Source organism: Aulonocara sp. 'chitande type north' Nkhata Bay, linkage group LG23 (assembly GCF_057382095.1).
Source record: "Aulonocara sp. 'chitande type north' Nkhata Bay isolate Kocher_YH1m ecotype deep benthic linkage group LG23, A_spYH_male_GT1.1, whole genome shotgun sequence".
Lineage (NCBI taxonomy): Eukaryota > Metazoa > Chordata > Actinopteri > Cichliformes > Cichlidae > Aulonocara > Aulonocara sp. 'chitande type north' Nkhata Bay.
The window spans coordinates 26293720-26313747 of record NC_141365.1 but is presented as its reverse complement, the minus strand read 5'-3'; the positions used below and the strand labels follow the sequence as shown (position 1 = coordinate 26313747).

At 39.8% G+C, this 20028-nt stretch overlaps 1 protein-coding gene across 1 annotated transcript in view; it reads left to right on the top strand.

Annotated features, from left to right (window-relative positions):
* Positions 1-2786: 2786 nt before the first annotated feature.
* LOC147301972 (inactive dipeptidyl peptidase 10-like) overlaps positions 2787-20028 on the top strand; it is a 122120-nt gene continuing 104878 nt past the window's right edge. The window contains exon 1 of the mRNA XM_086282310.1: positions 2787-3173. Coding sequence (XP_086138436.1) covers positions 3114-3173 — 60 coding nt within the window. The 5' untranslated portion in view covers positions 2787-3113. The remainder of the gene's footprint in view (positions 3174-20028) is intronic.

Sequence of the window (20028 nt, the reverse complement as noted above, 5' to 3'; positions counted from 1 at the left end):
TTTCAGCTTGTGTGTCTTGTTCAGTGGTGGTCGTCTTTCAGCCTTTCTTACCTTGGCCATGTCTCTGAGTATTGCACACCTTGTGCTTTTGGGCACTCCAGTGATGTTGCAGCTCTGAAATATGGCCAAACTGGTGGCAAGTGGCATCTTGGCAGCTGCACGCTTGACTTTTCTCAGTTCATGGGCAGTTATTTTGCGCCTTGGTTTTTCCACACACTTCTTGCGACCCTGTTGACTATTTTGAATGAAACCCTTGATTGTTCGATGATCACGCTTCAGAAGCTTTGCAATTTTGAGACTGCTGCATCCCTCTGCAAGATATCTCACTATTTTTGACTTTTCTGAGCCTGTCAAGTCCTTCTTTTGACCCATTTTGCCAAAGGAAAGGACGTTGCCTAATAATTATGCACACCTGATATATGGTGTTGATGTCATTAGACCACACCCCTTCTCATTACAGAGATGCACATCACCTAATATGCTTAATTGTTAGTAGGCTTTCGAGCCTATACAGCTTGGAGTAGGACAGCATGCATGAAGAGAATGATGTGGACAAAATACTCATTTGCCTAATAATTCTGCACTCCCTGTACAGCAGTAAATCTTGCTACTTGAGCTCTGTTAGGCATTAGTGACTTCAAAACATCAGAAAGTACAATAAAATTAAAGTGTTCGGATACATCAATATATTTTTACACTTTCCATTATCTTTGTCACAACAAAGAAAGAATAATGGACACATTCAGGGTAGGTGACATTTTTATGGTTAAAAATAACCCCAAACCAGCTGAGGTCATAAATGTCCTAACTCAAGATGACTCTCCTTGTAGCAAGGTCACTTGGTGTGGATAAGATTCGCCATGAGCTCCTGTAGGGCTGTTCTGGTTGACATGCCTCTCCAATGTTACGTGGAGACCTGGGGTGGTGCTTCTGGACTGGCATACTGGGGTCGTGATTTGCGTTTGTTAACCTTAGATTCTGGAGGAAAAATGTGGTTTTCATCCTGGTTGTGGAATACTGGACCAGCTCTTTATCCTCTTGAGGATACTCGACTGTGGGTGGAAGTTTGTGTGTAAAGTATACAAGTGTTTTGATGATCTGGAGACAGCATTCAGCTGCATCCCTCAGGACAGCCTGTGGGAGGTGCTTTGGGAGGATGCGGTGTCTGGCCCACATCGATGGGTGTCTGGCTCACTGCTACTGCTACGAGCCATTCGATTCCGGTATGACTGCAATGAGAGCTTGGTCCACATAGTGTTTGAGTTCACCAGGCCTGCCTTTTGTCACCAATTCTGCTCATAATTTCAAGGACAGAATTTCTAGGCAAAGCCAAGTAGAGAAAGGTTTTCACTTTGGTGGCCTCAGAATTTCGTCTATGTTTTTTGCAGACGACATGGTTCTGTTGGCTTCATCAGGTGGTGGCCTCCAGCTCATGCTGGAACAATTCTGAGCCAAGTGTGACAGCTTGAAAAGGGCCGAGTGCCCAGGTATGTAGTATCTGAGGGTCTTGTTCACAAGTGAGGGGAGCAGAGAACAAATTGGACCCACTTTTTTTGGTAATAACCAAAAGAATGAGATTGCTTATTTGGTAGGGACTCAAAGTAGAGACAGTACTTCTCCATATCGAAAGGAGCAAGGTAAGGTGGTTCAGGCTTGTCCTACTGTAAGGAGACCGAGAGTTAGACCCAGGACATGCTGCAGAGATTCAGAGAGACTCAGTGTTCCCCCGGATGGTGAAAGGAGGTCTGGGCTTCTTTGCGTAGGCTGCTGGCCTGCGTCTGGATTCTGGGAGAGAATAAGTGGGAGAAAATGGATGGAATTCCCATTTTCCTTTTAACTTTTTTATACTAGCTAAGCTAAAGAAAAGTTAACTTTTAAAAGTTTTTATAATTGCTTTTCAAATGTTAAAGTGAAGTGCTGCTGGGTCTAAGAAGGGAAGTCAATGTTGTAGTGTTTTAAACCAGCATTTCTTCTGATGGCCAGCAGGGGGCGAATCATTTCTGGCCGTTTCTAATTCTATGGGAAAATGAGCCTGCTTCTGTCTTGAACTGGTGAGTTTGTCATCCCAATCATTACATTTAAGTTGTAAGATTGTCCCTTTGACTTCTCAGTTAAATCCACCCAGTGGGACATCTCAAGGCCTCAAGATGGGGCTTCACAAACCAATTGGTGACTTCACGTTGGCAATGCCCATCTTTTATATACAGTCTGTGGCTCTAATAAAGTTCTAATGCCTCTTAATAAAAAAATGGCTAAACACATTCACCAAAATATGCATATGCATGTAATAAAATATGGCCTCTGTTTTTTCTTCTCTAACTACCTTCTCACAGACCTCCTATAAATGGCATTTGGGTGGGAGGATTTGTTGAATTATTTTCCATTGTGCTTTTTGTAGATCCATCAAGAGTCTTTCTTTGCGTTGCTTTTAAAGTGAAGTGTATTCTTTTTGTGTGTTCACTGAAAACAAACCGTCACCCAACTTTCAGCTGAAATAAACGCTCAAACAGCGGCGGGTTCTCACTGGGTCAAAGCTGAACATGAATTCATCAATGCGAGTCCTCCAAGAAAAGAAAAAGAAAAGAAAAGAAACGCTGAAAGAAGCTTTGATGTGTGAGAAACACTTTAACCAAACGCCTGCAAAATCTTTGCCTGAAGCAAATTTGCATTCTGATGAAGGAACATCTTCGCATGTGGGAGGCACTGGCAAACATCCTGGTTTATGAACTGTCTGTCAGCCGAAGCAGCTCGTAGTTGCCATAGAGGGAAAGAGAAGAAGAAAAAGAAGAAACGAGAGGGAGGGAGGAACTGCTTTCAAATGCACTGAGAGCATTTACTGCCAGAGAGAGAGCAACAAAGGAGGGAAAACAGATTGTGTGCTTAAATGTGTTGTCTCTAGTGGAGCTAGAGACGAGGAAGAGCGTTTCCAACGAAGAAGCTCTGCAGCCTCTTAGTATTTGATATCAGCACCAGATTGGTGGCGTGGTCAGCTCGGAGCTGAGAAGCAGCTGAAGGGGGAGACGAAGGAAACTTGGCCAGGAATTTTATTTAATCTTTTTTTTGTGATCCTGTTTTTAGATAAAGGAGCATTTGGTGGAATTTGTGGAACAACAATGAACCAAACTGCATCAGTCTCCCATCAGATTGAGTGTCAACCTGTCAAGGATATCAAGGTAGGGCTGATTTTCCTTTCTTTTCATTGTGTTAAGGTTGTTTCTAATCTTTATCAGCTCTTACTTCTCATCCTCAAAGAACTTTCACACCTTTAATTACCACTGCACCGCACTGACACCTCTAAAACGCATCTGAACCAGCTTATAAATGAAGCTGCCAGAGTTACTTTTAGCTTTCAGGCTCATCCTAACAACTGCTGCTTATTTATTTATTTTTACAAAGCTTCATAGTAATGCTCCATAATTCTTCAAAATGACAAATCTTAGTTTTTGCTTGCTAAAATGACGCACCCACTCCCTCAGTCTTAAACTTCACTGTGACCCTAACCTTTATACACGTATACACTAACATGAATAAAATATATAAAATAAATAAAAAACAGCAGAAGATAGCCATTTCATTATGAAACACACTCACCTTGTTGATCTCAACAATAAATGAAGTACTCTACACAGAGTGGTTCTTGAATGGTTTATTAGATTTGCTTTGCTTTGTTACATTTAAAAGCATCAGGGCTGTAAATTTAACTGTTGTTGGAACAATCCAGAAGATTTGACCCTGTAATGCCAAGTGTAAAATATTTGATACATGAGTTTTTGTGAGTTTTTGAGATCACTACATCATCAGTGTCACTTTTTCTCCGCAAAATGCGTTTTAAGCATTTTTGAATTGCACAAAATTGCCAAATGTAGCACAAACTATACAAATTAAAACTTATGTATCCGCATTTATAATTTTTTTTTTTAAGTGTCAGAAGGTTAAATAAACACTGAATTTTCAAAACAAAAAATTAATTTTCTTGCAATTATTTCATGGTTCAGATTTTACAGAGCTGATGCCCCAAAGGCCTAGAGTCCAGCTAGCAACTTGGCAACCACCTGTTGCTAGGGATAAAATGTCTTCACTGATCAATTGGCAACTGGTTGCTGGGGGGGTTGCTGTGAAGTTGACTGCTAAAGCCCCAGTCACACAGGCCTAGAGACCGGTTGGTCATTGTCATATGGTAGACACTCATTGATAAGGAACAATGTGTGTTTCCCAAACAGTTGTGAAGCAGTTTCTGGATGCTGGGGGTTGCTAGAAGTTTTTATGGGAGATGCCAACTAGTCTGCAAACACTTGCTAACTACTTGCTGAGTGACAATTTTTTTGTTGATGGTGAAAGGTCTATTCTTCAATGACCAAGCCAGTCACATGATGTTAACCCAAAAGAGGAGTATTTCAGTTATTAAATAGGAAAGTAAAAGGCAGAGATACTGTTAAGGTTCACATAATTGAGGAAGGAGAGTACAAACAACCAGGTCCAGAAGATCTTGGTCAAACAATTGATTTTAATGAATACACGCATGGGAAGACAGGAATTAATCTTCGACCTAATCAAAGCATACACAGATTTTTATAGCATCAGGGTTTGAATTAATGACGCCCCTTCATACGTCACAGACAGAATACATACATACGTCAAATCAAAACCACAATGACTTTTAACACAGTTTAAAAGAACGTTGTCTTCTATCTTCATGGCCAGTACTTCCTGTCACTGCCGGATGCTCTCTTGTCATCTTGACACCTCAGCAGCAGTTCTGCGACAAACTGCTCTTTTTGCAACCCCAAGCAAAACATGATTAAACTTCCACCTATAAATGATTCTCTCTAACTGAGTGTGTGTGTGTGTGTGTGTGTGTGTGTGTGTGTGTGTGTGTGTGTGTGTGTGTCGTCCTCAAATGCTCTCTCAATTCACCCGTTGCACTTCTGACCTTTTACCAGACCAGAGGCTCATCCTTATGTGTAATAACCTAACTGAAACTATATGTACTATGTTGAATAAATGTTTTAATCAAGAACCTCTAAAAGAATATAAAAGTATAACAGACAATTTGAATAACCTAGTAATTCAAATAGCCTCGTCTAACCTGCTCCTCAGAATAACTTAGACTCTGCTTTCACTCCTGCAAACTCTCTGCAACTTCCTGTCAACTGCAACTTAGTCTTTCTGAAAGACACACACACTGTTTAAACCTCTGAATACAATATCAATGCTGCAGATTATATTATTAATGCAATAGTAATAATGATGATTATTTACCAATAGCAGTAAAATAATTTCCCTGCTCCACACTACCCACAAACAAGCAGCAACTAAAGGTGTCTGCAGTAAAGACCCAGCAGGGCATGAGCATCAGAGGAGGAAACACTATATGGTGATGTCTGTGGATTCTTGAATGCAAAGTATTTTCATCCAAGTTTGGAAGCAATCCTTTTATGTAAAATTAGTCTTCAGTTGCTGAAAATGGGGCGGTTTGCATAAAAATGACTGTAATTCCTAAAAAGCTACTGCAGAATATTTGTGAAACCCCTGGACACCCTTGATTTAAAGCTTCAATCACATCTTGGTTGCTTGACTTAAAATCCTCTGTAGTGGCAAAACTGCAAAATAAAATTATACAAGAAAATATTGACCAAATACTGGAGATGAGCTGATGGTGTCACACTAAGTAGGAATGTCTGGTCTCTTATCAGTGTTCACACCTTAGTCTTATACAGATATATATGATAGCTAAGTGTAGTTTTGCAGAAAGAAAATTTCTCCTACATGAAAATGCTCACAGATGGAAAGAGACATGTCTGCAGAGTTTTTCAAATGAATTTCTGTGGCACTTTGAGCACTTCAAGCCACCCTTCTTCTTCTTTTTCTTCTGTACAACTCACAGCAAAGCAATTCAAGTATTGTTTGCACTACAGTCCAGAAGGAAAACGCTTTGATTCTGGGGTGAGCTCTCCCTTTAAGTGATCACCCATGTAATTTAAAGGCAGAATTGGAGCATTACTATGACAGCTCCAAGGACATGAAGTGACCCCAGCTACATAAAGTCTGAAAAGAGTCACATTCTTTCCTTTATTATTAGAAATGAAAGTAAACACTCTGGCTCAAAGTCTGTGTGGCTGACTTTATTTGTGATTTTTTTTTGTTTGGGGCTGACTGACACCTTAAAGACCCCAAAGTGCTGTCAGCCAATAAAAACATGCACTAATATTGGCTCTGGTTGTCAGCAAAGTCTGATTCCATTTTTTTTTTTAAATCCAAGGTAAAGCATTGTTGTCATCTTGAGGGACAGAAATCCCCCCCCCCCCCCCCCCCCCTTTCAGTATTTTAACCAGCTAACAAACCGGTTTTATTTCCTTGATATTGTAAGACTGTTTGGCAACCTCACCGATCACTCAGGACCTCAGAGATTATTTTGTTCTATTTCTTTGTTCTAACGGTGTATGCATGTAGAGTGGGGATGGATAACACAGATTCACTGGATATCTTACCAATGGGCCTGTCTCCTTCGATTTCAATTACAAGTAGAAATTTACGTAATATATAGTATGCAAAAGTCTGTTCACCAGCTCAAGATAGTATTTTATCTTCTTTTGTCCTTTACTTGTCCTGTTTCCTCAAATGCTGGGGGACACACTGCACATCATGCTGAGATATGCACAGTTTTCAGCAAATAGCTCTTTTGGAATTATCTTTTTGGTGCAATAAGACCATTTTATGTCCTTAAAACCGTGTTATCTTTGGTATTTTTCACAGATTCAACTAAATGAGAACAAACAACATGTTTTTGTGACAGGCTACTAATAACATAGTGCCTAAAGATAAAGATAACCAGAAAAGAAACCATACGTGCAGCACGGTCTACCTGACCTTAAAGTTAAGATGCCGCACAAAACAATGCGCTGCACGCTTTTCCGTGAATGAGTTGTATCAAATAAATCTCCATGTGGAGCCAGTAGTAGAAATTTTGTTTTAATATAAAATATAAAATCTTTCCCTTTTTACATCTTGGATCAAGATGGCTGCTAGGGTGCAGACACACAGCTTGGCAGGTCCTGTGCTTTTGCCACAAAAAAAAAACCACCTAAAAAAACATCTAAAAACCCCTGGATCTTGACATCAACTTGTCTTTTTGTTTTTATACATTTTTATCTTCTGTGGAGTTCGACAGGTCCAAGAAAGCTGGATAATTATACCATTTTCTCAGCCAAATGGAGTCAACATCTTTTGTTGACAAGATTCTTGGATTTTGGTCATGCTAGACCACCCCCAGGTAAACATGAACAATTAAATACGTCACAATTGTCCCTGGAGATTCTGAAACTTGTTCTGATGCTACTTTTGGCTGGTGATATAGAACTAAATCCTGGACCTAATTCAAACATCAGTGATTTGGAATGGCTACAACTAATTAGCCTAGTTAGCCTATGGGCACAGCTATCTCTGCATTGCTTTCCACCTCAACTAACTGTGCTCCAACCACCGTCCCAGTTAGTAAGGCTACATCTACAACTAATAGTGTTTATGCCCCTGTTGTCCGGGCCTCCGCTTCTGCTGTTTGGGTTACCACCTCAGCTGCTTGGGCCTCCACCTCAGTTGCCTGGGTTATTGCCTCGGCTGCCTGAGCCTCCGCCTCAGTTGCATGGGTTTCTTCCTCGGCTGCCTGGGACTCCATTTCAGCTGCCTTGACTACAGTCTCCGGTAAAGGGTTTCTTATCATTAAATGCTCATAGCATTGTCAAGAAAAGGACAAGAAATCCTGCTATTAAAAGTTACAGGGGAACAAAGATCTGCAAGACATTTAATCAGGCTAAAGTAATCTGGGACACTAAAAATAAACCAAAGGGGCTTCTATGTGGACACATTAACATTCGCAGTATGTTACCAAAGCACGAGCAACTGGAACATATTCTAAGCAATTCCATTATTTCTATTTTGGGTATCTCTGAATCTTGGCTCACAAGTTCTTCTCCTGGATCTGTGGTTGTCTTTCCAGAGTACACAGTATTCAGAAGGGATAGAATTGGAACAAGAGGAGGAGGAATACTTGTGTATGTAAAAAAACACCTGGATTGCTCTTTACTTAGTTCACCAATAGATGTTGAAATAGAACATATTTCTGTTAAAATCACTCTTTCCCCAGAAATGTCATTTACGTTGATCTGTTTATATCGCCCTCCTTCTGCAAAGAATATTTTTTATGAACAACTACAGATATTACTTAAATATCATACTATAAATAATAAGTCTAATGAAATACTTGTAATGGGAGATTTTAATGTCAACTGGGACTGTTAAAAGGACAGAAAAACACTCAAGGACATAATGGAGACTTTAAACTTTACTCAACACATTGAACAACCCACAAGAATAACGAGACACTCTAGAACTAAAATAGATCTGGTTTTCAGTAATAAGCCCGAGCAAATTATTAAATCTTATAATTTTATCACTGGTATTTCAGACCACAATTTTATATTATTTTCTAGAAAACTTATAAAATCACGGGTTAAGAATCACTTTCATAGTTCAACTAATAGGAGAACCTTTTATGAATTTATACCAAGAAGTCAGCGACAAAATGTAGCAGAAGCATTAGCATCAGCTAACTGGGAGCGTTTATTGTGTAGTGATGATCCACAATTCTGCAGCAGTCACTTCACTGACATTGTCAAGGATGTTATATCAACATACTCTATTAGAGGTCAACAAAAAATAAAGACAACATCTAATCTGCCCTGGTTAAACAAAGAGTGCAAGAATCTAATTAAAACAAGAGATCAATTACTAAAACAGTTCCTGAAAACAGGTCTAACTCTGGATAGACAGAGATTTACTTCAATGCGGAACAAAGTAACAAGAAGTTTGAGATGGGCCAAAGCAAATTTTTTTATAAATATAATTGAAAGAGCCAAAGGTAATGGTAAAATTATCTGGCAACACCTAAATAAATTACTTGGCCGTCATTCAAACAAAAGCAAAAATACAATTGAACTTTATGTAAATAGCTCTATTGTTAGAGAGCCTCTATCTATTGCCAGTAACTTAAACACTTTCTTTATTTCATCTGTTAAGGAGATCAGTCAGAGCTTTGACTCAGTCGTATGCTCTGATAATGTGAATGATGCTGGTCAAAATTTGTTTACCATTACTCATATTTCAGACACTGAAGTTGTTAAACTAATTACAGGTTTAAAACAATCTAAAGCACTTGATGTATATGGAATTAACACAAATTTCCTAAAGGAACATATGAATTTACTTTTACGTCCAACAACTCATGTTTTCAATGTCTTTCCAAGACTCCATTGTTCCAACAGATTGGAAAATTGCTGCAGTTACACCAATTTTCAAAGCAGGTGTGAAGACTGACATGGCTAATTATCGCCCATAAGCATACTCCCGGTCGTATCTAAAATAGCTGAGAAGTGGGTGGTTAAACTCCTCACTGCTCACCTAGAAAACACCCAACCCTCATTACATCCATTGCAGTTTGGCTTTCGGGCACATCACTCCACAGATACTGTGTATGTTAGTGGAGAACTTGAAAAGCTTGCTGGACAAGAGTTCCTGTGTTGGAGCTGTATTTTTAGATCTGAAGAAGGCTTTCGACTCTGTAAACCATCAGATATTGTTGTCCAGATTGACTCAGTTTAATATCTCCAGTCAAGCTCTTCAGTAGTTTGCCTCATATCTCTCTCAGGAAACAGTGTGTGGTGTTGGACGGGGTTAAATCTCCATATTTAGACTGTGATACAGGGGTTCCTCAAGGATCTGTTCTTGGGCCCTTATTGTTCTCTCTTTTTATCAATAACTTACCTGAAGTCTGTCCAAATATATTTACTCAAATGTATGCGGATGATGCAGTTACATATACGCAAGCAAATAGTGTCCAGCAGGTGGCAAAAGATCTTGCAGCTGCTTTAGCATTAATGCATAGCTGACTGGAGGACTCATGCCTAATGTTGAACACCTCAAAAACTGTCTGTATGTATTTTTCAAAACGCCCCTTAAACTTGAAGCAGTCAAACATATTCCTGGATGGAGTAGAGCTTGAATTAGCTCCAGAATTTAAATATCTTGGGGTCATTCTAGACCCAATATTATCCTTCAAGAGTCACATAAATAAAGTGTCCCAGGTACTTAAATGTAATAATCGAAATTTTAACCATATACGTAATAATTTAAATATGACTGTTGCAAAAACGTATTTTTACTCAATGATCATCTCTCATATGGACTATTGTTTGACGTCCTGGTCACTTGCTTGTCCAACAACACTTAAAACTATTGAAAACATTTATAAAAGAAGTTTAAAACTACTTGACAAAAAACTGACTTCCCACCACCACTGTCATGTGTTAAAAAAAAACATAAATTACTGAACTTCAATAACTTAGTGAAACTTAAAAGAGTGTGTTTAATATATAAAGTCTTACACTCCCTTGCTCCACCACCACTAAAGCAGTTCATTAGGCATAAAGAAAGCTCAGACAGGACCACTCGAGCTACAACCCAAGGAGACTTGTTTATACCCCACAGACGGACAGCATTTGGGCAGAACGTCCTCTCTGTCCAGGGTGGCCATCTGTGGAACAGTCTTCCTCAATCCATTAGAGAATGCTCGACATTCAACTTGTTTAAGGCACAGGTTAAAAACTGGTTACGGACAAATCAAGTGTGTGATCATGTATAAGTTGTATAGTTTTAATATTTTATTTGGGAATAGAATGATGTGTATGTGTGAGCTTGGTGATGGAGTTTTTATTATGAATGAATTTTGAATTTCTTATGAATTATTATGTCTATTTTTTATGTTTTATGGACAACAGATGGAAATTAGCACTTGGCTATAATCTGGTATGTTTACATTCATGTAATTCTTTTTACATGTATGTTCATTAACATGCACTGTCCTAAATAAATAAATAAATTAAATTAAATACTCCTAAAAAAAGGAAATATTTAAGGTAAAAAGCTTCAAATTGTTACTATAGGCGGATCCACTATAAATCTTGGACGAGTTCAAATCTCAATGACCTGGACCTCAACGTAAGAGTTCGAATTTTCTGAAAGTTGTAGATGTGATAACTTGAGAATGCAGTGATGTAGAATTTTAAAACTGATACCACAGATATTGATGCATGCTCAATCATCCAGGTAAGTAAATCTCCAAAGGTTGATTCTGTTCATCTGGACGTAGTGTTTTCAGTGGGAGAAACGGTTCGTCACTCATCCAAGTGACTTCTTCAGTCTCAGCTGACTTCAGGTTCCCCCAATCTTATAAACAGTACATTTGCACAATGACTGAAACTAGAAGGAATAATGGGCTGGGAGGTCAGTTCCTCAATCAAAGCCCCCAGCATCCAACATCACAATGGAGGAGAGGAAGGCACTCACATCACTTAGTAATGACAACAACATTATCATCCTTCCGGCAGACAAGATTAGGTGCACAGTATTGCTAAACCAGAAAGACTATCATGAGAAAATTTTGTCACTGCTCAGTGATGAAAATACTTATGAGCCCCTGAAACGAGACCCAGGAAGTGGTTACAGGAAGAGGATGATGGACTGTCTGAAGCAGTTAGAACAAGACAATGCTATCGACCGGACCTCATACCACAGGCTGTACCCAGGGGAATCTACACCAAGTCTGTATGGTTTACCGAAGACACATAAACAGGGTGCACCTTTAAGACCGATTGTCCGCATGATCAACTCGGTCACCTATAACACCTCCAAGTCTCTGACTTTGATCCTCAACCCGTTGGTAGGCAGCTCTGAGCACCACATCCAGTACACTTTGGATTTTGTTGAGAAGGTGAGAGATGTCATGATGGAGGCAGATGAAACCATGGTCTCGTACGTTGTTACATCTCTCTTCACTTGCGCCCCAGTCACGGAAACGTTGGAGGTAGATCGTAAGAGATTACAGGATGACCCCAACCTCAGCAACAGGACCACTCTCAGCATCAACCAAGTGTGTTTGCTTTTGGAACTGTGTCTTAATTCCACCTATTTCACATACAAAGGCCAGTTCTACAGGCAGAAACATGGGTGTGCCATAGGCTCCCCAGTTTCACCCATCATGGCCAATTTGTACATGGAAGAAGTGGAAAAAAGGGCTTTGCTATCCTACCCTGGAACACCACCAAGTCACTGGTTCAGATATGTGGATGACACCTGGGTGAAAATCAAATCTCAGGATGTACCACAATTCACGGATCACATTAACTCGGTGGACCAACACATCAAATTCACCAGGGAGGATATGAAAAGTGGCAGGTTAGCCTTCTTAGACTGTGAGATTTCCATCAGTAATGGGGGACATCTAAAAGCTGATGTGTACCGTAAACCTACGCATACGGATCAGTATTTAAGGTTTGACTCTGATCATCCACTGGAGCACAAACTGGGCATCATCAGGACGCTACAACACAGAGCGAACACCATCCCCACAGACACAGTGGCCAGGGAGGCAGAAGAACGGCACATCAAGAAGGCCCTGAGTAAATGTGGTTATCCCAGCTGGACTTTTCTCAAAGCTGGAAAGACACCTAAAGAAAGCTCCAGCTGATCCAGGAGAGAAGGACGACCGCTGCCCAAGTGAAAAGCTGTAGTGATCCCGTATGTGTCAGGAGTATCGGAGCAGTTGAGATGTATTTTTTCCTCTGTGGCTTTTAAACCCAAAAACACGCTGCACCAAAAACTGGTCCACCCCAAGGATCGGGTCCCCCGACACAAACAGAGTAACATAGTGTACGCTGTTAAGTGCCAGGAGGATTGCCAGGATTTATACATTGGGGAAACCAAACAACCTCTGGCGAAGCGGATGGCACAACACAGAAGAGCTAACTCATCAGCATAAATAGGCAGTCTATTTACACCTACAGGCCAGTGGACACTCTTTGAATGATGAGGAAGTACACATCTTGGACAGGGAGGAACGCTGGTTTGAGCGCGGAGTCAAGGAGGTCATTTACGTGAAAAGGGAAAGACCATCTCTGAATCGAGGAGCGGCCTAAGGGGACATCTGTCACCATCTTACAATGCTGTGATTGCAGCCATTCCCCAACTCTCTGTGAATGGTACTCATGGCCATTGATCAATGGTCTTTGATCAGTGGGTTTTGGTCAGTGGTTGTCAATCAATGGTCATGAGAATTTGCATAATTATGATCAAGGAACTGACCTCCCAGCCCATTGTTCCTTCAGTGGGCTGGTTTCAGTCATTACGCAAATGTACTGTTTATACGATTGGGGAAACCTGCAGTCAGCTGAGACTAAAGAAGTCACTTGGATGAGTGACGAAACATTTCTCCCATTGAAAACGCTACGTCCAGATGAACAGAATCAATTTTTGGTGATACCACAGGTGTGTCTACTAGGAGGCTCAGAGGTAGCACTGACAGTTTCCAGTAATTTTATAAAGTTAAGTTTTTGTTGAGGAGATACTTAGACTTTGTAGTAAAATCTTGACCTGACAGTGGATTTATGCTTCTGCGTAATCCACTGCAAACCCTTCTGAAACCTTAAGCTGTAGCTTGAAATGCACTTCCTTTGAAGTGTAATTACATTTCGCATCAGTGCAGCTTACAGTCACTATGACTGGCCTGCTCAGTACTGATGTTTATTTCCACCCACTTCAGCTTCTGCTGCCATTTTATTGAATCAACTTGAAGAGAATGGATCAAGTTGAAGGGAAAAAATCCACCGCCCCATAATGAGGGCTTCCCATAATGCACTGAGTGTTTCTCCTTCACTCATCATGTGTTTATACACCACTCTGCTTTTAATCATTAGTCCCACCCTGAGCCTTGTTCTTCCAGAGGTTTCTTCCTGTTAAAAGGGAGTTTTTCGTTCATACTGTCGCCAAAGCGCTTGCTCATAGGTGCTCATATGATTCTTGGGGTTTTCTCTGTATTATTTTAGTGTCTTTACCTTACGATATAAAGTGCTCTGAGGTGAATGTTGTTGTGATTTGGCACCATGTAAATAAAACTGATTTGAATTAAACTGAATGAACTCTCTGGAACTTTGGTAATGATGATGAGCGTTTCTGTAGTCTCTAGATGGAGTCAACAAACAATTAAAATGCAGTAACAGAGAACAGACAGTATATAAGAGACAGATATAGCCACCATGACACTTTAACTGTGAATAATAACATTTCAGGATTTTAATTGCAGCAAGTGCTTAAATAATATATACAAGTTTAAAGTAAAGATTATTGTGCTTTGGTCTGTATTATTTCCACATATACATTCATGTGGTGCTAGTCTTTTACACCTCTGCTTACACCTCTTTTTCCAGTGCTACAACACACAATAAGACACCTACTGTTACTATATAAACATGGGAATTAATTTCTTCACACTATAGAATACATTTTCTGACAAAATAACGTAGATTATGAGGTTAAACATCATATAGAAGGAAACTCAAGCCCTCATTAGACAAAGCCAGTTTCTGTATTTGTCAGTGATATGAAGTGATCACAGCGGTGATCATTTTTTTGTGACCTCTTTATATTTTTTTCATTAATTTTCTCAGTTAAATGCAGAGACAGAGACACAACACTAAAGAGCTTCATTGTTGCTCGCAGTTTATGCAAAGCACATCTAGGTTGCCGGCAGATCCCTCAGACAGGCAGAGGAACAGCCAGCCGAAGTATAATCCCGTATTGCTGCAGTCCCACATCAGCAGGATGGGGCTAATCTGGCAGGAGGTAGTTTCGATAAGAGAAGGAACTTATGCAAAGAAATATGCGGAGTGTTTCCTCAGATACATGGTGGAAAAAATGGTGGAAAAAAGTTCTTCTTGCATCAATATCTCTTTTTCTACCCCTACAACACTCTGCTATGTGGTGCCAAACCTCCCAGAAAAATAAAGGCTTGATGGGTCACGGTAGCTGAAATTGTGGAAGGCAAAACCACAAGTTTAAATGTAGAAACTTTACCTTGCAACGAATAAAAGGCCAAAACTTGGGAATAAAAATTTCTGCTTGATTAAAATTGCCACTTCACATCTTTATGTCTCACAAAAGTCTGAAATAACATACAGGTTGTAGTGTGAGTGTGGATTTGTGTCTTTTTTGTATTTTGTAGAAAAAACACCAGAATTGGGCATAAATCTCATTTTAGATCAGAGTAAATGTTATTTTAAGTCAGAAATGGCATGAAATGAAAACCTGTGGTGAAGGTGGGTTGCAAAGTGGAATGCAGATTCAGAACAACCCAAGGCATGCTAATACTACCGTCACACAAGAGAAAACAGTGTTAGCATGAACTGAATTCCTGTGTGCAATGAACTTGTAATATTGTTGGCTTAGAAATGGCTGCTTTGAAGCAAGGGACCAGGTCAGCAGCAACTCATAGTCAGTTGCCTGATCAGTCAGAAATGCATATTTCTGTAAGAAAAATTCAGACATTTCTCTTCAAATAGTGACGTCATTGCAGAATGTTCCTTCAACTCCAAAATGACATGTGTTCAGCAACTTTGCTCATAACCTGAATGCTACCAGTTGGAAACCAGTTGAGTGGAGCTGTGCGCATCGGCGCCAAAATGTTGGCAATGAGCCCAGCAGGTAGCATAAGCAACTTAAAATTTAAAATCACACCTTGCTTTATTTATTTTGACTCTAACTTACAACTTAAATGTCACACTGCAATCAATCAGACTTCAACAGTTGTGATCGAGCTCATGAGCTTCTCGTCAGAAAGTGTTTACTGAGGTTGTGCTGAGGTTTGCACCCAGGGTTTTCTGCACTGGAAGCTAGGTCCGTGTTTTCAATAAGAACAACAGTACAGTCACTGGTTAGGTTGTGTGTCACAAGGGCTCTATTGAGATGTAGTCAACCAAGTCCAACAAAGCAGCTATGGCGACCTTTGATTCATGAGCTGTAGCTAAACAGTTTTACAGCACGGCATTCATTCTGGAGGAGTGAAATGTAAATCACTAAAATCAGGAATATGAGCTCTAGTAGATTAAGCTGTAAACATTAAAGATGCATCATCAACACCGTTAATCAGTGTTATGATCCTTTTCCTGTTTTCCAGCCTTGCCTACCATCTTTCTAATGGCTTTATTGGTACTTTGCCACATAATCAGTATTTCTGAGGAGGTGTAGCTAGCAGATATTTGAAGCAGCTGATTAAAAGGGCTTGCATTGTTGCCGTTCACTGGATGTCAGCTTTGACCTGCTTTGAGTTCATATATGGTGTATTTTAGTTGAATCTGACTGGATTTCCAGCTGTGGGATAAATATCCCATAACAAGTTGAAATCAGCATGCATTTACTGTAAATGCCGACTTGCTTTACTCCTGTTCATTATCTCTCCCTCTCTGTTCTCTCATTTTCAGTTGCTGCCATGATCATTCTGGTTGTTGCTAAGTAACTTGTTATTTCAGGACATTTTTATCATATAAATATGTATCAGTCAAATCCCATTTGCACGGGGTCAGAAGAGTGGGAGCGCAGTCGTACACTGGTGTTTGCAGTGAGTCAGTTGTAAGAGCAACGAGCATCACTGTAAAAATGACAGGACACTGAAAGTTTTCTTTCATCTAAAAAAAGATCGAGCTGGCACCATGAAAATTTGCTGACATCGGAAAGAAAGCTTCTTTTTCTCTTTTTTTATGCTCCTCATACAGAATTCAATACACCAGAAATGGTATTTTTAAAAAGCATAACCTTGAAGTCAAAGACTGAATCATAACCAAGCAAACAGACAGAAAGGCTTTGGTGTGTAGGAATTTTCAGATCTGCCACAGGAAAATCTAAAACACTCAGCTTTGTATGCCCACTTGCTAAAATGCCCTTCAGCAAAATGCTACATTATTACCTGCTTATTCAGCCTTTATTTCACTTCAAAGAGTGGCGTTTACTACAGCAAATGCACATAACAAATTCAGAGTTTGTGAAAATGAAAGCAAAATCACTGGTAGGCCACAGTGTATGGGTTTCTATTATACTAAAGTGGTCGTATAATACCAACTTGTAGCAAAGTAAATGTGATCTACACGTCACCAGACTGTGTTGTTTCAGATTTCTTCCTCAGGACACCAAACAAACAGTCCATGAACTGCTGTTTCTAAGTGCGGAAATAAACGCAGCACACGTTCAGCTGATAGCGTGGCAGCAGACATAGACACAAAAGACATTGCGACGCCTCTAAATGTGATCATTTTATATATAAAAATAGGTGAAATCAGAGTCTAGATGTTGTCGACATACATGTATTTTGATTTTGAGACCTGACACCATAGTTTTGGGATCTAGATTTTAATGGTGCAGAGCAGCCTGAAAATGGCTGACACATAGTTAATCCTCTATGTTTCAGTTACTTTTTCATAAATCGAGTAAATGCAAGAAAATGCAAATTTTTAATGATGGTTTCATTTATTAGGGGAATAAAAAAGCTATCCAAATGTACCTGGCCCTGTGTGAGAAGTAATTGCCCGCTCTTGTGAATCATAAATGAACCGTAATTAAGCAGAGTTTTTGGAAGCTGATTTCAGTTTCACTTGTCACACTCAGGCCTGATTACTGTCAGACCTGCTGAATCAATAAACCACATAAACAGACCCTGCCTGACAAAATGAAGCAGGTTAAAAGATCTCACACAGCAACACATCACACAACAATCTAAAGAAACGGCTGAGAAACATCTATCACTCCGGGAAAGGTTACAAAGCCATTTCTGAGTCTTTGGGACTCCAGTGAATCACAGTGAGAGACATTATCCACACATGGAGAAGACTTCCCAGGAGTAACTGGCCTACCAAAATTACTCCAAGATGGCATCGATGGCTCATCCAGGAGGTCACAAAAAAACCAAAACAACATCTAAAGAACTGCAGGCTTCATTTCACTGATTTAACAATAAGACAGAGACTGGGCAAAAATGGCATCCATTGGAGAGCTCAAGGAGAAAACCACTGCTGACCAAAAAGATCACAAAGGCTCATCTCACATTTACCAAAAACATCTCGATGATCCCAAAAAAATATTCTGTGGACTGACGAGACAAAAGCTGAACCTTGTGGAAGGTTTGAGTCCCGTTACATCTGACATAAAACTAACAGCATTTCATAAAAAGATCATCACAGCAACAGTCAAACATGGTAGTGGTAGTGTGATGGTCTGGAGTTGCTTTGCTGCTTCAGGACGACATGATGGAACCATGAATTCTGCTCTCTACCAGAAAATCCTGAAGGAGGATTTCCGACCATCAATTCATGCCCTGAAGCTCAAGAGCACTTGGGTTATACAGCAGGACAATGAGCAGAAACACACCACCAAACTGCACCAACCAAAAACGTAATCACTCTTAAAATAATAGGTTATATATAATAAGGTTTTGGAGTGGAATAGTTGGAAGTGTGGACTTAAATCCAACTGAGATGCTTTGACATGAACTTAACCAGTGATGTGGCAACCAGAACTACATCTATCGGTGAATTAACTGCTGCCAATGCAGTTTAGTAAATGAGTTTAGACTCAACAACTTTTACCGAATGAAACACCAAAGACGCTGACTGCCAATGAGCAGAACCAAGGTGCCTGTTTCCACTCTGTGTGCTAAGGTTCAAACTGGCCTTCTGCTGATACAAAAGTGGTAAAAAATGAATATATTTTCTTATAAACCCAGTTTGTTAAAGACTGAAAACAAAGACATTTAGCAAGCTTTATTCTGTTTGAAGCAACCAGCTCAGAACTCCCTGTGAACATGAACAGATTGGCATCATAACAGAGTTTGGCGGCCTGCGCGGTGCCGAATAACAGTCACAATCACTGAATATTAACATTAGTCCCATGCCGTCACTGCCATCTGTTACTTTGGACATGGATGTGAAATAAAGAAGCTCATTTACATGTAAGCAGTGAAGATGACTAACCCAGTCTCAGCCGCCATCATCATCACCATCACTGGCTTTACTGCTATGAAGACGCTGATAATGTTTGTCTTTGAAATACTTCAGCAGCTAATTTTAAACCCACCCACTCCCTCACTAGAAGGCTGATCATGATTTTAATGAGTCCATTTCATGTACATTAAAGGTGGACGAGGAGGAGGAGGAGCGCCTGCTTGACTAGTTTGAAACAAGGATATGAGGATTTGTAGTTTTTAATTCCCAAATGCCGAGCTGAGCTGTTGGCATTTGGACAGCCTACACTGTTATCACGTGGAAGCTGGGACATGTGTGAGTCCCAAGTTCCTGACTGTGTGATGCTCAATAATATTAACAGTGCATTAAGAATAAAAACATTCTGCATTCTCACAGGAAAATAAGAAAGCTGAAACCAGCTTGCAGTCTTGTGGCAGAATGGAAATCTGTGAACAGCTCAGAGCACAGAGTTAATATTCACTGTTGCCTGCAAACAGTTCAGTTTTTGATGCACCCTCTCAGAGCTGTTTGTACTACTACACAATTCCTGCAGCTATTACACTTATAGAAGAGGACCACGCACTCATCTGCACTCTTACATTTATTTATTACACTAATTCAGCAATCTTCTATGTGACAAATTGGAAATCCTGATATTTTTTAGTTCAAAAGCTGTCAGGATTTATCCAGAGGTAAACCCAAGAAAACTTTTTTTTTTTTTTGTCGCCTGTCCCATTTGGTTCTTTAGCCATCAGAATTGTTGTCTGAAGACCAACAAGGATACCCAATGGATTTACTTTGCCAAATGGATCAACGTGGCATTGCCGTATTGGTCCATTTGGTCGATCTTTGTTTTTATTATTTATTATATTTTATTTTCAGATGTTACAGACGGGACAGACATGAGTGAGAGATAGGAAAGGGAGAAAGAAAGAGGAAGGAAAGGAAAAACAGAAGGGGAGAGGGACAGTGAGAAAGGGGGGGAGAAAAAAAATAAAAAATCTCCTGGATCACCTGTTGAGAGAAGAATAGAAAACAAGCAAAAAAAGACAAAAAAACCAAAAAACAAAGCAACATACTAAACACAACACCATCGCATTAATCTAGCTAAGTGTAAACAGCAGTAAATACTAAATAT